Here is an 18,617-nt window from a genome sequence, read left to right as displayed (position 1 = left end):
GGACGTTGTCAGTAACCATAGAAACCAACGCCAAGCGCCGAACCTGCGCCGGGGCTCCCGCCTCTTCTCCGTTGATTGGCCGCGGCGGCAGCCAATCAACTAGCGGACTGGGGGGAACTGGGCGCGAGGATTGGCTGGCTGGCGGGCTCAGCGGGGAGGGTTCCGGTTCCGGTGTGAGGGGCCGAGGCAGCAGCGGGAGCGGCGGCGGCGGGCAGGAGCATGATGGGGCCGGGTGCGGCGGAGGCGGCGGAGCAGGAGGAGCGCTTCGACGGGATGCTCCTGGCCATGGCCCAGCAGCACCAGGGCGGCGTGCGCGAGGTAACGCCCGGCTGGGCGCGCGCCTCAGGCCGCCCCTCCCCCCTGAGCCCCCCACTCTGTTCCGGGCCCGCGGGGGCGGGGCTCCGGGGCTCACCCCACCCTGCTTGGGCGCCCCCTGGAGCTGACGCTGGAATAAAGCCGTGACACCCCCCCTCCCCCCGCGCACGTGCCGTGGTGGCTGCACTTGGCCACGTGGTCTCTCCCCTGTGCCCGTGATTTCCCCTCCAGCCCACGGGCTGGGCCACTCTGGCAGGGAAACGGCGATTCTTAATAAAGAGGAAGGGGTCGGTGGGGTGCTTGTGGCCTGGCCCTTTCAGAAGCGCTGAATGCTCCTGTTGGTGACCCAGAGGTTGCCATGTTGATGGGCCCCAGCAGCCTCCACCCACGTTGGTATTGCTTCCACTAGAGTCCTCTGTTGGTCCCCAGGACTTGGGGTGCCTGTGGTAATGGCGTGGAGACATTGACTTGAATGTATTTCTCTTGTATTATTAATATGGTGCTGTTGACATGCATGGCTTTCATAGACAGCTAAGACAACAAAATCCACACCCATGTTACAATTTTAATAGGCAAAATACAAGCAAAGGGATATAATATAAAAGTAAGTTGACTGAGTAGCTATATTAGAGAGACAGGGTGGGTGAGGTAATCTCTCTTATTGGACCAGCTTCTGTTAGTGAGAGAAACAAGCTCTGGAGCCACACCGATGGCTTCTTAGGTCTGGAAATGATTCTCCAAGTTCAGTAAAAGACATTAGCTCTCCCACTTTGTGTGTCTAATATCCTGGGACCAACACAGCTACATCCCATGTATTAGTAGCTATATGGCAGGTTCCTTGTTTGTCACTCATGTCATTGAGCCCTATCCCTAGTGAGCTGTGACCCTAAGAACAACCATATTGAGTCAAACCTATAGTTCGTCTAGCCCAATATCCTATTTTCCAACTGACTGGTGCCAGGTACTTCAGATAGAGTAAATAGAACAAGGCAATTTATCAAGTGATCTGGCATCCAGTCCCAGCTTCGAGCTTGCAACCCTGATTCAAGCAAAATTGTTTAAACATGAGCCATTTGGCCACTGTAGACAGAGATTTCTTTACTGACAGTCATCCCAAAATATTGTGATGACTGTTGCATGGTATTTCAAATGACCTAGGAAGATAAATAGGATGGTTAGTTTACCATGGCTTTCAGGCCCACATCAGTCAGGGAAACCATAGTAGCAACAGCACTTCCTACTGACATAGCATAGCGTTCATCTGAGGTGTGGCAAGGATTTAGTCTCAGTGAGCACAATTTTCGTTTCTTCTCCCATCTCACAGGAATTTTAAATTTTTTGTAGAAATTGCCATGCTGAAACATACCTATATAATCCAGTCTTCTCATGTGTGAGAGATCTATGGCCCTACCAAATTCACAGTCCATTTTGGTCAATTTCACATTCATACAATTTTTTAAATTAGTAAGTTTCATGATTTCAGCTATTTAAACCACAGTGTTGTAATTTTAGAGGTCCTTGCCCATAAAGGAGTTAGGGGGTTGCAAGGTTATTGTAGTGGGGGGCGGGGGTTCTGCTACCCTTCTGGGCAGCTGGAGAGTGGTGGCTGCTGGCTGGGAGCCTAGCTTTGAAGGCAGAGCCACTGCCAGCAGCAATGCAGAAGTAAGGATGGCATAGTCACCCTTACTTCTGCGCTGCTGCCTGCAGAACAGGGCCCTCAGTCAGCTGCTGCCACTCTCTGGCTGCTCAGCTTTGAAGGCAGCAACACAGAAGTAAAGGTGGATGGCATGGTATTGCCACCCTTACTTCTGCACTGCTGCTGGGAGCGTGCATCCTTCAGAGCTGCGCGCCTGGCTAACAGCCACCTCTCTCCATCCACCCAGATCTGAAGGCAACGCAGAAGTAAAGGTGGCAATACTGTGATACACCCCCCTGATAAGCTTGCTACCCCCCCCTTGAAATTCCCTTTTGGATCAGGACCCCCAATGTGAGAAACGCTAATCTCCTCTGTGAAATCTGTATAGTATAGGGTAAAAGCATACAACAGACCAAATTTCACGGGGGAGGCTATATTTCACAGTCCATGATGCATTTTTCATGGCCATGAATTTAGTAGGGCCCTACAGAAGCAATTCCTTCTTTTTTGCATCCCATGCATCTGGACCATTATACAATGCTATCCTTTAGCTGTGCCATATTAGAGCAGCTATTTCTCTCTGCCTCTATTGAGTCCACTTATCTTTTCCTTGGACAGGGAGGACTTTGCTTGGTGTATGGCCTGGAAATGAGGATCCTTGCTCAGATAGTTCTCTCATTCGCCACACTGTTGATTAAAAAAAATTTGTTCAGTGCGATACTGCTAAGATTAGGAAAAAGTGATCAGGGATTGTACCAACGGTATTTCAAGACCTACAGACTTTCTTGCAGCTGTGCAACCGCCTGGCTTTATTAAACCAGTGTGGTAGATGTTAAGCCCCGAGTTTGCATTGGTGGCCATTGTGAATTACAGAATTTTACAGATTAATTTTCTTCATTTATTTAGTGAAGTCCAGGATACTGAGTCATGTATGCTTTATGTCTTACAAGTGTAGGTGCAGTTTATAATTCTTCATATTTAAGTAAGTGTGCTGTAGTCTCTCTTGTAAAAACAAATAAGACTTGATCACATAAGGTCTCCGATGGCTACTACTGCATTGCCCAGAGCTGAGGAATGATTTGGGGGGGGGGAGAAATTACTGGGTTTTTACATGAGCAAAGAGACCTAAGCTTATGAGAATTATTAAAAAAAAAAAAACCCAATCCTCACACCAGAGAGTTTTAAGGTTATAATTCTAGAAGCCCCCACTGCAACTATAGTAGTCTTGGTGGTTCTGAGGGAAGGTGACTTCAAAAGGAATTTTTCAGTCCTTGTCCATTGTATAATCTCATGAAGATCTCTTCAAGGTAGAGAACCCAGAAGGCAGATCTTTGCAGAATATGCTAGTTGTTGTTTATCTGAGAAATAGATACGGGAGTTTGATGTCAAGCTTTAAACAGATCTTCAAGTAGACTTGGCTGGGAATTACAGTACAGAACATCAAAAATCTCTCCTTACTGAGGCAAGAAGTACCAGTGAGAACTAGCGTCTCCTGTTGATCTGGTGGCAGTTCGATGTCCTGGCAGGCCAAGAGCAATGTTACTTTGTTTTTTTTCTTGGGTAGGCTGAAATCTTTATTTCAAGTCTCCTGAAACTGCCCGTGTCTTGTCTTTCAGCTGGTGAACACGTTCTTCAGTTTCCTCAGACGTAAAACTGATTTCTTCATAGGAGGAGAAGAGGGAGTAGCAGAGAAGGTAACTCACCCCAGGTCTTCATGATTGATTTCTGATATACCTAGAGCAAGCTATGCTCTATCTGGAAACACTCATTTCTGTGGAGACTGAGTTCTCCATATTCTCCAGTTACTGCTCTGCCTCAGCGTGCTCTCCTATTGCCATCTGATTCTTTTTTACTGCTCTATGGGCCTGACTTTCTGTGAAACTGCTGAAACATACAAAGGAAACAAGGTAATAATAAACTGCCCCATCGCTTGTGTGAGTGGCATCAGTGGTGAAAGGTTATTTTTTTTTTGCCTATGCTCTGACCAAAGGCTTGTTTGGAAAGCAAGCCTGCCAGACATACTGACTTAACTGTGACAGACACCACAGGATTGATAACCCCAGGTTACCTTGTTTGTTCATTTCAGAAAAAGCACAAAGTCCGTTTCACAGCATATGCAATTGCCACTTTGTCTCTAAGCTGCAGGGTATGACAGTGTTGGTGTGAGGCTGGTGGTCGCTGTGTGGGTGTGGGAGAATTGGACCCTTCAGATTCCAGCAGGCTGGCATTCCTGACCCTTCTGCAGAGTACTACACTTAATATTTAATCTCATAATAGACCTAAGTGCTCAGATATGAAGTACCCAAACTTTCTGAATGGCTTCTGTAGTTAACTACATAGCAGGAGTTCTAAATGTCTTATTAGCATCTCATGGAAACATTAATTTCCATACAGACCACATCCCCTCCTACTGGCTATTGGATAATATCTGTGGCAGGCAACTACAGCAATTCTTGCATGGGGAAAAAAAAATCAGTATTGGGAAATTTATTAAATATATTTGTAGGTGCTTTAATGCAGTTTAGCAAGTGGAGGTGAGGAACAAATTCTCTGTCTGCCACCATTAAGTGCTCTGCCAGCCACTGCTGATCTGCAGGCCAGAGTTTGCGAACCACTGCCATATGGTTTTGTCAATGCTGCATAATGTACACATGCTGCTTAATATGTGAAATGGAAGAAAGAAGCTTTAGGATGAAAATGATGCAAAAGATTAACTCCTCTTCCCCCCTCAGTCTGGGGGGAGAGGGCTAGAAATCTTCAAGATCCCAAAGGAATGGGCATATAGTTATAGAAAGAAAATGTGATTAGCACTCTGAATAGAATTTCAGATGACTGACACCTGTAGTGGCTAGAGTTGGGAACTAAAAGTTGGGACTCGTGGCTTCTATGCTGTACTGTTGAAAGTTACAAGTCAAGTCACTTAGCAGCCATACCTTAGTTTCCCCACCTGTAAGAGAAAGATAAGACTTACTTCTCTTGTAGAGTGCTTTGTGATCCTCTGAAGACATTGCACACAAAACGTGACTTCCTCTGCCTTTCACGACATAGTGCCCCCCGACAAAGCTTTGAAGAAGCCAGACTGCTCTATCCCATTCTCCTGCTACCCATCCTTATGCTAAAGTTTCCTTTGGGACTGAAGTGTCTTGTGTGTGGTCTCAGCACCAAGGTGAAGCTTTTGTGGTGGGGGGGGGGGAAGGGAAATTATGCTGACATGGGAGGTGAGAATATATGCTCCCCCCCCCCTTTTTTAAAAAAACAAAAACAACTTTCTTGTGCTTGACTGAGGGTTTATTTTTAAAATCATCCTCCTCACTATGGATTCATTCCTCAGTAAAGGCAAGTCTTTGAGAAGTCACTATACAGACAAACTATATGACACACAAATACAGATTGGCTATTCAAATGCTGAAGCAACTTTAAGGGTCTTCCAACAGCAAAGCCACTTGAAACAGAGCCAATTTCACTGTCAAATGGTTACAGAACACCCTGTCACTTGTTGCCAAGTATGCGTCAGTGCCCTGGTCTCAGTCTCTGGCTCTCCTGAGATGTGGGTTAGGCATATGGTGGACAGGACTACCATGCTTCTCCCACCTCCGTTTGGGAAAGAACACGGAGCCTCTTTCACACAGCTCTTTGGGATCGTAGCTTGGAATCTGACTAGCTATAGAGGCAGGGAAACCATAATGTTGAATCCTCTCTTGTGGATGGAGAAAGATTCTGGAGAAAACCTTTTCCTAAGGCAGCTTCACCTCGAGCGGCACCACCACAACAGGCTGTGGCCTGTCAGGTTCTCCCAGCCTCAGTTTCCCCTTTTTATCCACACGTGAGGAGAACATACTCTGTCTCTGATACAAAGCTTGCTCCTGGGCATAAATTGGTATACACCAGTGCAGTAATTCCCCGAAACCTTTGTAATAAAACCATTCTGCAGTTTCCATAGTAAACGTATGAAGATACAGTGGCTTTTTTCCCTCATTCCCTTCTTCAGGTTTAGCTCTGCCACATCACTCACCCAAGTCAATAGCAGCACTCTGTTCCAAGTTCTTTTTACACCAATCTAGAGTCCCTCTCTCCAGGCCTTCCTGCCTGTGGGTGACTAGTCTTCCTGCAGCCTTTCACTCAAGTCTGTGTCCCAAAAGCTCCCCCTCCTGCAGTGTTCCACTCCTCCAGGCCTCCCTGCCTGCAAGTCCTGCCCCTTGGCAGGGGATCCACTTCCTGCATCAACCCTCTTTCTTCCAGGCTTGGCTTCCCCTGACCAAGCTGTAGCATCCCCTTTGTCCTAGGAGCCACTGCTCAAGCCTTCCACTCATCTAGGGTCCCCCACTTAAGTCAGTTCTCACCAGCAGTTCTGTTCCAACTCTTATCTGAAGTCAGCTCTCTTCCAAGCAACTCCTGTCACCTCTTCCTTGCTGCTGTGGCTTTCTCTCTCAGGTTCAGGCACCATTCACCTGTTCTGACTCTCCCAATCTCCTGTCCTCTAGTGCCCAGATGCCCTCTCTTAAGCCTTGCAGGTGCACTGGTCTCTTCCCTCTTAAAGGGCCAGTGTTACCATGTGACACACCTGCCTCCTTTTCACTTCCCCTCCCCCAAATGAATTAGAAGGTATTTTAGTAGTACCATCCTTTTGGCTTTTTGGAGACTCAATTCCACTTCTGTGTATGCAACAGACGGAGTGTGTCTTGAATATCATATCAAAGAAGGTACTGCAGGGCAGTGTTCCCTCTAATTTTTTCCATCCATGTGCGGAATGAATTTTGTTATGTGCACCAATATGGAGGTAATGTGCAGATCTGCATTACTAGTAGAAACAAAAAACCTAGATATACATATATTTTTTTTTAAATTACCATAGGGATAATTACTCCAGCCAGGACAGGTTAGACATTTTAGAGCTCACTACTCAAAGAATTAAATTTTAAGCATGAGAGAAATAAAATTATGAAATGCATAGACCAGTCCAGAAATGAAAATAACAGCACATTGAAAGAATAAAATTACAAAGAATATATGTGCATTGCAGGAAGTACCAACAACACACGTATGCGTTGGGAGATGAATGTGTCAGAATCTGTGTGAGTGAGACACAGAGACAGTGTGTGTAGTCAGAGACTGTGCATTGTCTCTTTAAGGCACTCACTTGCCAGAAGGCTCGTTCAGACCACAGCAGCTCTCCTGCTCCTGAGCCCCATGCCACCCCCTGTGGAGATGGGGTACATGGGCAGGGGAAAGGGGACACCCTGATATTAGCACCTGTCTGCCCCCCACAGCAAACAGGAGGGTACCAGGAGCAGCTGGCCAGGGGCTCCAAGGTACAGGGCAAGAGCAATGTGGCTGCAGAGCAGTGTGGGGAGGGGCACCTGAGCACATGCTGCTGTGGCTCTGCTAATCAAGTGCATGATTCACTCCTGGGTGGCCACGCAGCTTAGAGGGAACAGAGTACTGCACTCCTGCTGCGTACATACAGATTTAATCATAATTGTATCCTTCTCCCCCTGTACTGGTTTGCAGTCAGTTGTATAATTAGCTGAGGTCCATCCTTGGAACTTCCTCTTTTTAAACTCGTACCCTTTGATATAAGGAATCTCTTCCTCCCTTTGATTCCTATCTGTGACGGTTGCCAGGGGTACTCAACATTGCTCCCACCTGCCTTGCATCACATTCTCCCCAGATGTTCTCTTTCCTGTCTGAAGAGCTAATGTGTCTCCTACAGCAGAACTGTGTTTTCACTACATGCTGCCTCACACGGTACCTCTGGCATTATCAACAGCTGGCTTATTGCTCTGGCTTCCTGCCTGTTTACTTAACTCTCCCGCCAAGCAGTGCAGCCATTTACATCACAGACCTTGATGTTCTGCCTTTCTTCAGTGCTCCTGGGGCAGGGTTATGTGGTAACTTGTTCCCAAGCGATATCATTTGGTCTTCAAATTTTTCAAATCTCTCTCCTACAACCTATAGCTTTCAGGTAAAAATTGATGCTTCTAGGTTTTTAAGTATTCATTGTTTCATTTTTTTCCCCTATTCTGCCAACAATGCAAGGTGTTTACAAAAAATAGTATGAATGCAAGGTCTCCACCCTAAATAACTTACTATCTAAATATTAAATTGGATAATTATAAGTATATGGGGACGCTTCAGATGGGAAAGACCTTCTGTGTACTCCACCTGGAAAGCATCCGGATCCAGTTATAACACATTATACTCCTAGAACTTCTTCCATGGGGGGGAATCTCAAAGCATTGAGAAACACTAGTTATCAGAGCCTCCTGGTCGGTATTTGTCTCACTTTACAGATGAGTAAGGCACTGAGACTACGTGAATAGTTTAAGGTGAGACTACAAATCCTTGACACAGAGCTGGGTATACAAACTAGGGTCCTGAATCTCCATTGCATTTTCACCTCTGCAAAGTAGCTGTTAAATACTGCCAAATCAATTGGTAGGATTTTACACTACACAAGGTACAGGGCAATGGAGAATCCGGCTCAAGGAGTGCTTTTCTTCTATAGGCAGGGACTTGGAAAATATTCTGAACTTTCCCAGATATCCTGTCAGACCCCACCTCAAATCATGGGATGAAAAGAGGGAAATATCCCTAGGTCAGTGCTTTTGAGGAATGTGTCCGCTCTGTAGTAGACTTACGAGGGAGGTTGAGTCGCCCTTCAGCTGCTGCTACCCAGGTTCGTGGTGAATTCTTGAAACTTATCCATCATTGGGCTCCTTTCTTTCAGTTAATCACAGAGACATTCAACCACCACAACAAGCTGGCTCAGAAAGAGCGGAAGGAGAAAAAGGCCCGGCAAGAGGCAGAACGGCGTGAAAAGGCAGAGCGAGCTGCCAAACTCGCTAAAGAAAAGAAGCAGGAAGATAATGAGCCAAGGATCAAAGAACTTACAGAGGAAGAGGCGGAAAGGTTGCAACAGGAAATTGACCAGGTGAGAGTGCACACACATGCTCACCATACTGAGCTATCTGCCTTTTAAAGGGAGACTGGGGCTAGATCCAGCCTTCTTTGTTGGCTTGTGTGCAACTCAATCAGTAGTGACGGATATAATTCAGTTAGAAGCTTTGTGCTTGTACAAATATCCAGAATACCAGACTGGAGCAGCTGTTGTATTTCCAAGTTAATCTAAGCCTGCCCATGCTTTCTTCTCCTTGGTTCTCTTACAAGTAACTTTGCCCCAGTGCCCTCAGCAAGTGCTCTTATTGCAACAGAGCGCTCTGGCACGGTCTCTGAGTAACTCTCTGTGCAGTTACACTGGGGAAAGGAGCAGAGAAAGGCTGATGCCATGCCAGTCTGCCTCTTGCACAGTGGGGCTTTCCTGTTACATGGTGCAGGAGAGCTGGAAATCTCCCCTCCCGCCCCCCCAAGTTTCCTGTAGTTCTGAGTCATGCGTAGGCCTGCAGCTCTATCTGAAGAAGGAAATGGGGCCACCTAGTGCTGTATTAGTACATTTTGTTTGTCAGAGTTTCACAGACATCAGATAATCAGTCTGGGATGTTTGGGTTTTTAACAGAAAAAAGAGCAAAAACAAGATGAGCCCAAAGATGTCTCAGTGAAACCCTGTGAGAATCAAATGGACTCTCCGGAGCCCAGCAAACAGGTAATGTGTTCCCAGAGACTTCCTCAGTTCTGGGGAGGGGGAAGTGTGCATCTGAACAATGTTGAAGTGGCCTCTCGGCGTGTGGGTGAGTGTGCCACCTGAATGGTGTGGAGTGTCCTCTGGGAGAGCGTGCACTGGAGGTCTTCAGTGCATCTGCCAGCTATATTCCCTGCCCATTTGGAGAATGCAACAGATTCTCAAAGACATTCCCTAATTTTTAAAAAAAAATCTGATGCTTTAAAAGGAAATTCTCTGCCATCTAAGATCTGCCTGGAGTGTCTTGGCCATCAAACACATAATTAACTGGAAAATCCCATATGAATGTAAAGAGCCGTTCTTACTAGTGAAATGTATATGCAGGGTTGAAAACCTATTTACGGATGCTTAAATTGTCTGTTTAGGAGACAGATGACGAGGAAGAAGATGAGAAGGATAAAGGAAAACTTAAACCAAACTCTGGGAATGGGGCTGATCTTCCAAACTATAGGTGGACACAGACCCTTTCTGAACTGGATGTAAGTACTGCCTTTGATTGGAGATGTGAGGAATTTTAGCCTTGAAACTTGAGGGCAGGCACTGCTATGAACCGTGGAGCCGTTGATCAGTAACAAGGTCAGCTAGCTCAATGATATGCTTTGTATTCTGGTTGTCCAAGATGATAACGGTAACAGTGTTCAGCTGTAGCACACTCATAGAGGGAGAGAGCTTGGCAGATAAGATGCTCTGAGGCCCTTTTGTCATCCTGCCTCAATCTTGACCTTGTTGAAGTGAGACAGCACTCATATTTTGCTCATCCCGTGTGACCCACTTGAGACCTGTCAGGCACCATCTTGCCAGATTTCTGCTTCAGCCCCAACAGAATCCATATATTTAATGCACAAAGAGCTTGTCCTGCACTGGCATATACCTTGTAGCTCAGATGAACTCAAGGTAGAGAGTCTTGGAGCAGTAACACAAGGGGAAGTGAGAGAGCTCTCTGATCCCTCCTTCTCACTCTCTCTCCCATCCAGCTGGCCATACCATTCAAGGTGAACTTCCGGCTGAAGGGGAAGGATGTGGTGGTGGACATTCAGAGACGGCACCTGAAAGTGGGGCTGAAGGGTCACCCCCCAGTGATTGAAGGAGACCTCTACAATGAAGTGAAGGTGGAGGAGAGCTCCTGGCTGATTGAGGATGGTAAAATAGTCACCGTGCACCTGGAGAAGGTAAGAACATAAACGCCATACTGGGTCAGACCGGTGATCCATCTACACAGTATTTTGACACCTCAATCTGAGACCGTTCTACATGGCTTGTCTACACTTAAAATGATGCAGCAGTGGGTACTCCTCCTCCCCGAGAGGAGGTAGCTAGGTCAACAGGAGAATTCTCCCCTCGATCTAGCACTGTCTACACTGGGGTTAGGTTAGTTTAATCATGTCGCTCAGGGGTGTGGATTTTTTTACTGTGACATAGTTATACTGACCTAATTTCCTAGCATAGACCAGGCCTCAGTTTTGTCACCTAAAAAGAACTGCTCGGTACAAGGTACAGCAGGGTGAAATAATGATAGCATTCAGGCTCATGTCTGTTATACATCCCCCAGAGCCAGGAACCTTGAGAGTTCAGGTTGTATTTCCACTCCTGTTCTTTGGTACAGTATTGCTTGAGCCTATATACTGCTCCACTTAGGGACATCAGAGTATTGAGGACCGGAGTCTGACCAGATTTTCAGCTGTAACTTTTAATTGATCCATGTTCCTGGATTGGTCACTCATTCTTTGAGAATGGAGTCAGCTTTTCTTTTAAAGTTGAGTGCATTATCAGAGTGAAGTGCTGGTCTGTCTTTCACCTGTGGTATGTGAACATTGGGCACAGCTGGTGTGTCATGTGCTGGCAGGTCTCAGTGTGGCAGTGTTCATTTTGTGTCTTTTCAGTTGTAGTTGATTTAATAATAGGAACATGGGTTTGCCCATTCTGGACGCTGTCTCCCTGAAGATTGTTGGTACCAGTGGTAATTCCTGCCATTTGGGATTAAACTGAGGTGGTTGAGAATGGGAAAAAGCTGCCTTATATCCAGGCTTTATCTTCTGATGGGCATTGTCAGTTAAGGGCTACACGAGCTGGGTTTGATTCCAGCAGCTCTGTTTCTTTGTAACAAAAAAGTAACCCCCCTAAATATCCCATATGAGCATTTCCAGAGAACCTGCTGTTTGTGAAGTGTTCTTTACTGCCGCCTCTCCTCTTTAGATCAACAAGATGGAATGGTGGAGCAAGCTAGTCCCCACGGACCCAGAAATCAACACCAAGAAAATTAACCCAGAGAACTCCAAGGTAATATCTGTTTGTCACCCCATTAGCCATAGTGAACAGGGGCTGAGAACTTGATCACAAGTTGATTACAGCATTCTTAAACCTTTTGGCCTCTACCATGTATTCGCTCTGCAAGCAAAGTAAATGGGGCCAAAGGACACAAAATCCAAAGGGGATGAAGACTTGGGAGAAATATTGATCTATGGAACTATAAGAAGTGTGGCAGGCAACTCTTCACACTGCCTCATGAGAGACCTGGTCTGAATTAGAAGTGGGACTATAGATTTTTCTTGTGTCCAGGGAAAACAAGGTATAAAAATTTGTCACTGCCCATGGTGACAATGTTGCATTAGTCTGAGAAGAAATCTTTGCTCTGAGTAAGGAAAACGCCTTCCCCTGACTTCATATTCCATGCGTTCAATGTTACTCCAGAAAAGTCTGCTCCTATAGAATCCAGGGAATGTTCACCTGGAGGGGTGTAGGGAGCATGTTAAAAGAAACATGAGGAGACACGGTGCCTCCTCATGGAACAGTTTTTGGATCAGAGTATGACTGTAACTGAATACTTGTGAGGGACTTTGTGAGTGTATTCCCTGACTGGGGGTATGGATGGCATAACTAGAGAGAGGTGATCTAGCAAGTTAAATAATTCAAAAGCATGAGATTGTGTTGGCTATTTGAATGCTACCATACCATGCAATGTGATCCAGCAAAACCTTATTGCAGTGAGTGCAGTTGGATTTACAGGTGAGTTTCTATATAAGTAGGTCTGTAGTTTGCATGCTGTGGTGCACTGAAATTTTACTATCTTAGTTCACTGTAAGCAGAGGTTCTGTATGCAGGTCATGGGGCCTGTGGTTTGTTCCTCCATCTATAACAGAATCTCCTTGGGTTTTAGTTATCAGACCTGGACAGTGAAACTCGCAGCATGGTGGAGAAAATGATGTATGATCAACGTCAGAAATCCATGGGACTCCCCACATCTGATGAACAGAAGAAGCAGGATATATTGAAAAAGTGCGTAGAGAGAATTCATCCAGGGGTACTTTCTTCCCCACCTCCCTTGAGCAATGTTGTGTGTCAGCCATATGTCATGGAGTAATAGGACGGGGGAGAATGACTGATGGCGCATGAGACGGGTTTGGCCTTGGAGCCTGTCTGCATTCACTTGCAGAATTCAGTTGAAATGTTTTAGACGTTGACCCTCAGTGTTGGGATGGGAACATACTGAATTGTGCTGTGTTGAAGCTAGCCCTAGAGCAGGGCTGTACAAGTGCAGGGAGTAAGACACAGCAGGCGGTGTCTGGGCTGGAGGTATTGTCTCTGTGGAGCCACTGAGATCATGTAAAAGCTCATTAATCTCCCTCAACCTAGTAGCCCAGATAATCTTTCCTCCCCCACACATCCTACATTAGACAGCTGTCTCCAAGCCAATAGCACGTTTATATCTTTATAGCCCTGTTTCACGTAACTGCACCTTGGAGTTCCTGTGAGTAACATTCCTGCCAAGGCCATGTGGGGTCAGTGCCCACATCTGCTGGGGATGAGAGGAAGGGTAACTGTGGGTCATGCAGCTTCCCCTTGTAAGTGCAAAACTGCCTCTTTTCCTTGGGGTGAAACAAGGATTAGTGTAGCAGGACAGTTTCTCCTGCTACCATTTCACCTTCCTTGGTTTTTCTGCACAGATGCAGACTTTACTGGCTGTACTATCTGATGTAGTTTTTTGATCAGCACCATAGGGGCTTGTTCAGGCTAAAGGTCCTTCAGGATTATGTGCCGTGTGCTTCTAGTGAGATGACTTGTCGTTCCAAAACATACATCAGACCCTAAACTGAGACTGTCTCCCCTCACCGCTCAGGAAGGATCTGGGTTTGCCCTTGCTTCCCTGAGCAGTGTAGACAGGATCTCTTGTACACAAGATCACTTGTTGAATGTTCTCCATAAGCTTAGTCCCAATGTTCTTTGACTAGTGGAGAATGGGCATGAAGTTTAGACTGTCTGGCCCATAGTGGGCTTTGTCAATGTCCAGCTAGATTCCTGCTCTCTGCCAACAAAGTCCCCTCTGCTGACATACAGCTTACTGGAGCTGGGTTTCTGCGCCATCCTTCTCTTGCTACTGTTCTCACTATCACAGTAGCGGAGACATCCCCAGTAATATGTATGACTAAGTAATATGTCTTAAGGTTAGATCAGAATCCCCTCACCCCCATTATCAACATCGCAGCTGCTACGTGTCTGGCCTGAAGGTAATAGTTCCCCAGGGTGTGTCCCATTAATAACCGTTGCTCGTTTACACCTGTTGGCCTTGATGACTGGGTAACGTTACTGATATTACTAACGGGAGCAGGAAGGAGTGAGGTGGTGTCCAGGGTTCCTTGCACGGGAAGCTCTGCAAATCAACATGGCTAATGTGAGACCTGCAGGCCTGGGGAAGGGGAGGGCAGCAGCCGCCATCATGGTAGCAACTCCTCCTATGTGGAAGAGGGGATTAATGGGTTCCCACTATACAGGAGCTGTTGTGAGGATAGATTGAACAGTGCCTAGGGAGGGCGGGGGGAAGAAAGAGAGGGGGGGGGAGAGAGAGAGAGGTGTGTGTGTGTAATGTTGCAGAGTAGCATTGAGTAGCATGCAGCCTGCCTAGCTCGTTCACTTGTGCACCTTTTCTTTCTTGCAGGTTCATGGAGCAGCATCCAGAAATGGACTTTTCAAAGGCTAAATTCAACTGAGCCCCTCTTTTTTCCCCCCCTCCACTCCCTTCAGACAGGCCATGGAATGGGGCAGGATGTGCCTGGGTTGGGGGGAGGGAAAGGTCATCTCCTGAACTTGGGCGAGTAAACACTCCTGTCACCCCCAGTGAACTTGCCATGGAAGCAGCTTCAGGACTGGCATCCCTGCTGTTGTCAGCCCAGCACAATGCAAGGCCCTTGTATCAGTTTGCAGCAGCAGCGCCTGTCAGACACGCAGCCAGCTGGCTCCCATTTATATAGACCGCAAGGACCTTGCTTGGCGGAGAGGAGGGGGTAAAGCAAGTCAGGCTACAGCAATGTTTGAACATCTCCTGGGACTGTCACTTGCCTCTCGAGGACCCCCTAACCCCAGTCCTTGGTTAAGAACCAGTCTGGTTGTGACAGGAGTGGAGCTGATGCAGCTGTCCTCCCAACTCCTGCTTTGAAACTGAGCAGTTGGAGCCTTTATGGGCAAAATTCCATCTTCTGTCTCCCCGTGACCGACCCTCCCTCCCCGATGTACCTGCTCCAAAGCAAGCAGCACCAGTAAAACTCTTATAGGACAGAGCACCCGGGCTAGGACCCACCCCCCTATGTTTACTAGGCAAATTGACCCAGAGGGTGGATCAGCTGTGGCATTTGGGGTGTTGGTTCTACCTTCAGTAATACAGCCCTGTTCTCAGTGGGTGAGTCCTGTAACTCTTCCTGCATGACGGCTGTGCTCTCCTGTAGGAACAGTGGCTGTTTTGTAACGCTTTCCTAGCCTTCATCTGTTTGCTGGGGGGGTGCCCCAATAAGGCCTGCCCTCACCCTTGGTCTTTGGAGTAGAGGCTAATGTGCCAATTAAATTCCATTTTATCTACACCAGAGAAGGATTTTACTCCTCCTAGTCCACACGGGTACAAATCCATTTCAGTTATCAAAGGACATTGCACCACTAGTCACCACACTGCTGCTCAGATTAGTTGGGAAGGGGCTTTGTGGCCTTTCTAACTTAAGGGAGGTGCTAGAGCTGAATCGTGCCTGGGGAGCAAGGAGGGGCCAGTGGCTGATTTGCCCACTGCGTGGGATTGGCTCAGTGCTGTTGTTGGGCTGGGTGAAAATGGGACAAGTGGATCGCTACGGACTTCAGGGGAGAGGTCACTAAAGTGACAGAGGGGTGTGTGGAAATTCTGCTAGCCGCTGAATGAGCAGCACCGAGGCCAACCAGCAAAGGGTGGGGTGGATGGTAGGCAGGAGGGAGCCCTCTGGGCAGTGACAGCTCTTGCTGGAGGTTTGATCTCTCCACCTATTTCAAGTTAGTGTTTTCCAAGAGGTCTCCTCTCTTCCACCTGTTAATTGGCCAGCAAGTGTCCCCTGCATTCTCTCCTCTCCAGGGTGCTGCTGACTCAAGTAACTTGTTTTCTGCATGTTCATGTCATTGTTAAAGCTGCACTTGTAAAATAAAGGCAATAGGGTGACGTGCATGTGTAATGGTGTGGTAGGGAGGGTGTGGATTGATAATGGGGCAGCACCTGGTCTGAAAGCAGTAGAAGGTAGAAATGGAGAACACTAAGGGCTGGACTGATGAGCTGCAGGGCCCTGGCTGAGGCTCCCTGAATGAAGCATTTGAAAGCAATAAGAAGAGACTGCTGATCTGGGCAGTCACCTCTGACTTGTCACTAACTGAAGCACCCAGCTGGGGTGTGATTTGAGCCTGACTCCAGCTTGTACACTTTAGCCCGGCTGGCCAAAGGCCCTATTCTTTGGCCTACCCTCTGCCTGTAGCCGCCCCTGGCCTGATCAGTGCTGTGCCTGTGAAAAAGAGGCTTGGGGCATAATATGGCATAGAGGCTTCTTTTCACCATGCACAGTGCTGTGCAGGAAGTAGGCCTGAGCCCTGGTGTGCTTATGGAGTGAGAGCTGGTCTTTATTTCTCACATCTGCTTCCTCTATGACTTTGCCCCTATATCAGATGGAGGGGCTAGTCAAACTGACAGAAGGGGTAAAGTCCCCTCTGCCCCATGCCTGGGCTGTTTGTTTTCAGTTTGAAGCAGTGGGACACGGTGGCTTATTTGCACTCGGCTGTGCCAAGGCCAGTCTGTTCTGTCTCAGCCTTTGTCCATTCTGGCCTTACACGTCAGTGCTGCCTGTACAATCCCCTACATCAGCAGCCTTGTAACCGAGAACGTGGAGCTGGGCAGCTGCCACTCTCTGATAGTCATTGTGCAGCTTTCTTACACTTTCTGCCTAAGCTTCAAACCCTGCTGGCCAGGCTATGCTGTAGCTTCACAACCAGTTCTCTTCCTTTCTACCCTCACTGAAGTTAAGTGTGCAGACATATAGGAAAAAGTATTTCAGGGTCTTATATTAAATCTGACTGGGCCAGCCACTGACATGACATGTATAAGCATTATTTCTCGCTCCTGTGCAGGCTGATTAACTGTTATGTTCCTGGAATGTATGGCTTATATATGCCAACTTTTCTGCCCAGTTCTGTTCCTGGAGTACAGCAGGCAAAAAAAAAAAGTCAGTATATCTGCCGCTCTTAAGGCTGCTCTGGGGCATGTGGGTTGAGAGCCTGCCCTGCCTCTGAACTGCAGTGCAGAGAGGGGTAGAGAGAGTGTGTGTCACTGAGGGCAGGTGCCTGCCTGGTTCTGTCTGTCCCTTGAGGTGGGAGAACAGCAGGAGCAATGGGAAAGACAAGGCCAACCTCCATGCTTGCACTAGGCTTAGCTTCCAGCCTTAGGCTCATGGGGAGGGGCCAAGTACAGGCAGGTGCAGAGGCCAGACCTGCCTGTAGCACCACCCTCCTCAAACCATGTCCTCAGTTCACCAGCACCACTTCATTCCTCACTGGAGAAATCTAGTTCTGTCACCCTGTTTTGTTGAGGAAAGTAGGGTCAGATCACAGGTGAGGAGGAGGAAGATAGATGAGCAAACCCCACATGAGAGCAGGAGTCAATCCACAGCAAGCAGGGCTCTAACATCCATATGCAGGCACAAGAATATTTATTGCTAACCCAGCAGTGAAAATAAGTAGATCAAAGGTAGCAAAAGTCATTAAGATGTAATTGTCTATAGAACTGAAGTGAGAAACCTTTAGACAAGCACCTGCACTAATTTTTTTTTAAAATACAGAGCCTCGTTTTGATTGAAACAATTCCTGATACTGAACTTAGCTGCTGTTCTTGTTCACTTCATGACTGTTGGGGTACAAAACCCATCTTATACAGCACATGGTGGTGGTGAACCTTAACCATACTCTTAAGATATTAAATCTCAATTTTCTAGTCCACTCTGGCACTAGAATTCCCATTTTATAAGTGCCAACCAGCTACAGCAGCACCCCATCAAAGCAGACCAAATACGGTTGAAGGAAGACCGCAGTGGCAGAAACAGATGCCATCTTAGAAGTGGGTGCTGTTGATTCAGGAGAATAGTTCTGCTTTATCATTCATGTGTGCAGGGAAATTTACCCCCTCATGAGAATGAACCTGCTTCAGTTATGGGAATAGCAGAGGCTACCATCCTAGGTTGTTTGTGAATCAAAGCTTGGCTTTAGGCCTAAACCCCTGGACTTTAACCCTTCCAGCCAGCGGAATGGAAGGTGTTTCTCCCTGCTAACCTTGTCCTGTGCCACTACCGGACTGTCATTGACTCCCACCAGGGAAAGGTCAATAAAAACAACACCCCCCCCCCACACACAGCGTGTCATGCTGGAGTGAAATAAACCAAAGCAGGAAAAGGAGATTTCTGGTTCCAAGCAGCTGTGAAGGTGGATCCACAATTGCAGACCCTAAGTGGTCTAGTTACATGTGTCATAGACACTTCCTATGACTAGGAGTGATAGGCTCCCAAAAGCCCCGTTACATCTGCTGAAAAATATTTCCAGAGCTAAATTGTCAGCAATGCCTGGTATAGACCTCCACCAGTACAGGGGGGAGAGAATCTGGAGAGGGGCAACTAGCCTTTTAACTGCTTTGCTACAAAAGCAGTCAGTCAATCACCCAGGTCAGTGCTGCCACCCCTTGGCAAAGAAAGGAGCATTCAGCGCACAAGTATGTTA

At 47.2% G+C, this 18,617-nt stretch overlaps 1 protein-coding gene across 1 annotated transcript; it reads left to right on the top strand.

The window, feature by feature from the left end:
• Positions 1 to 164: 164 nt before the first annotated feature.
• Positions 165 to 16,659, top strand: NUDC (nuclear distribution C, dynein complex regulator). Its single transcript, XM_039511516.1, has 9 exons — positions 165 to 318; positions 3,568 to 3,645; positions 8,679 to 8,882; positions 9,465 to 9,551; positions 9,953 to 10,066; positions 10,562 to 10,756; positions 11,781 to 11,864; positions 12,742 to 12,860; positions 14,518 to 16,659. Exons 1-9 carry the CDS (start codon positions 220 to 222, stop codon positions 14,567 to 14,569), a joined length of 1,032 nt encoding a protein of 343 aa, XP_039367450.1. The 5' UTR covers positions 165 to 219; the 3' UTR covers positions 14,570 to 16,659.
• Positions 16,660 to 18,617: the final 1,958 nt, after the last annotated feature.

Source organism: Mauremys reevesii, linkage group 23 (assembly GCF_016161935.1).
Source record: "Mauremys reevesii isolate NIE-2019 linkage group 23, ASM1616193v1, whole genome shotgun sequence".
NCBI lineage: Eukaryota > Metazoa > Chordata > Testudines > Geoemydidae > Mauremys > Mauremys reevesii.
Note: the sequence above shows the minus strand (reverse complement) of the source record. Positions and strands in the feature narration are given on the sequence as shown.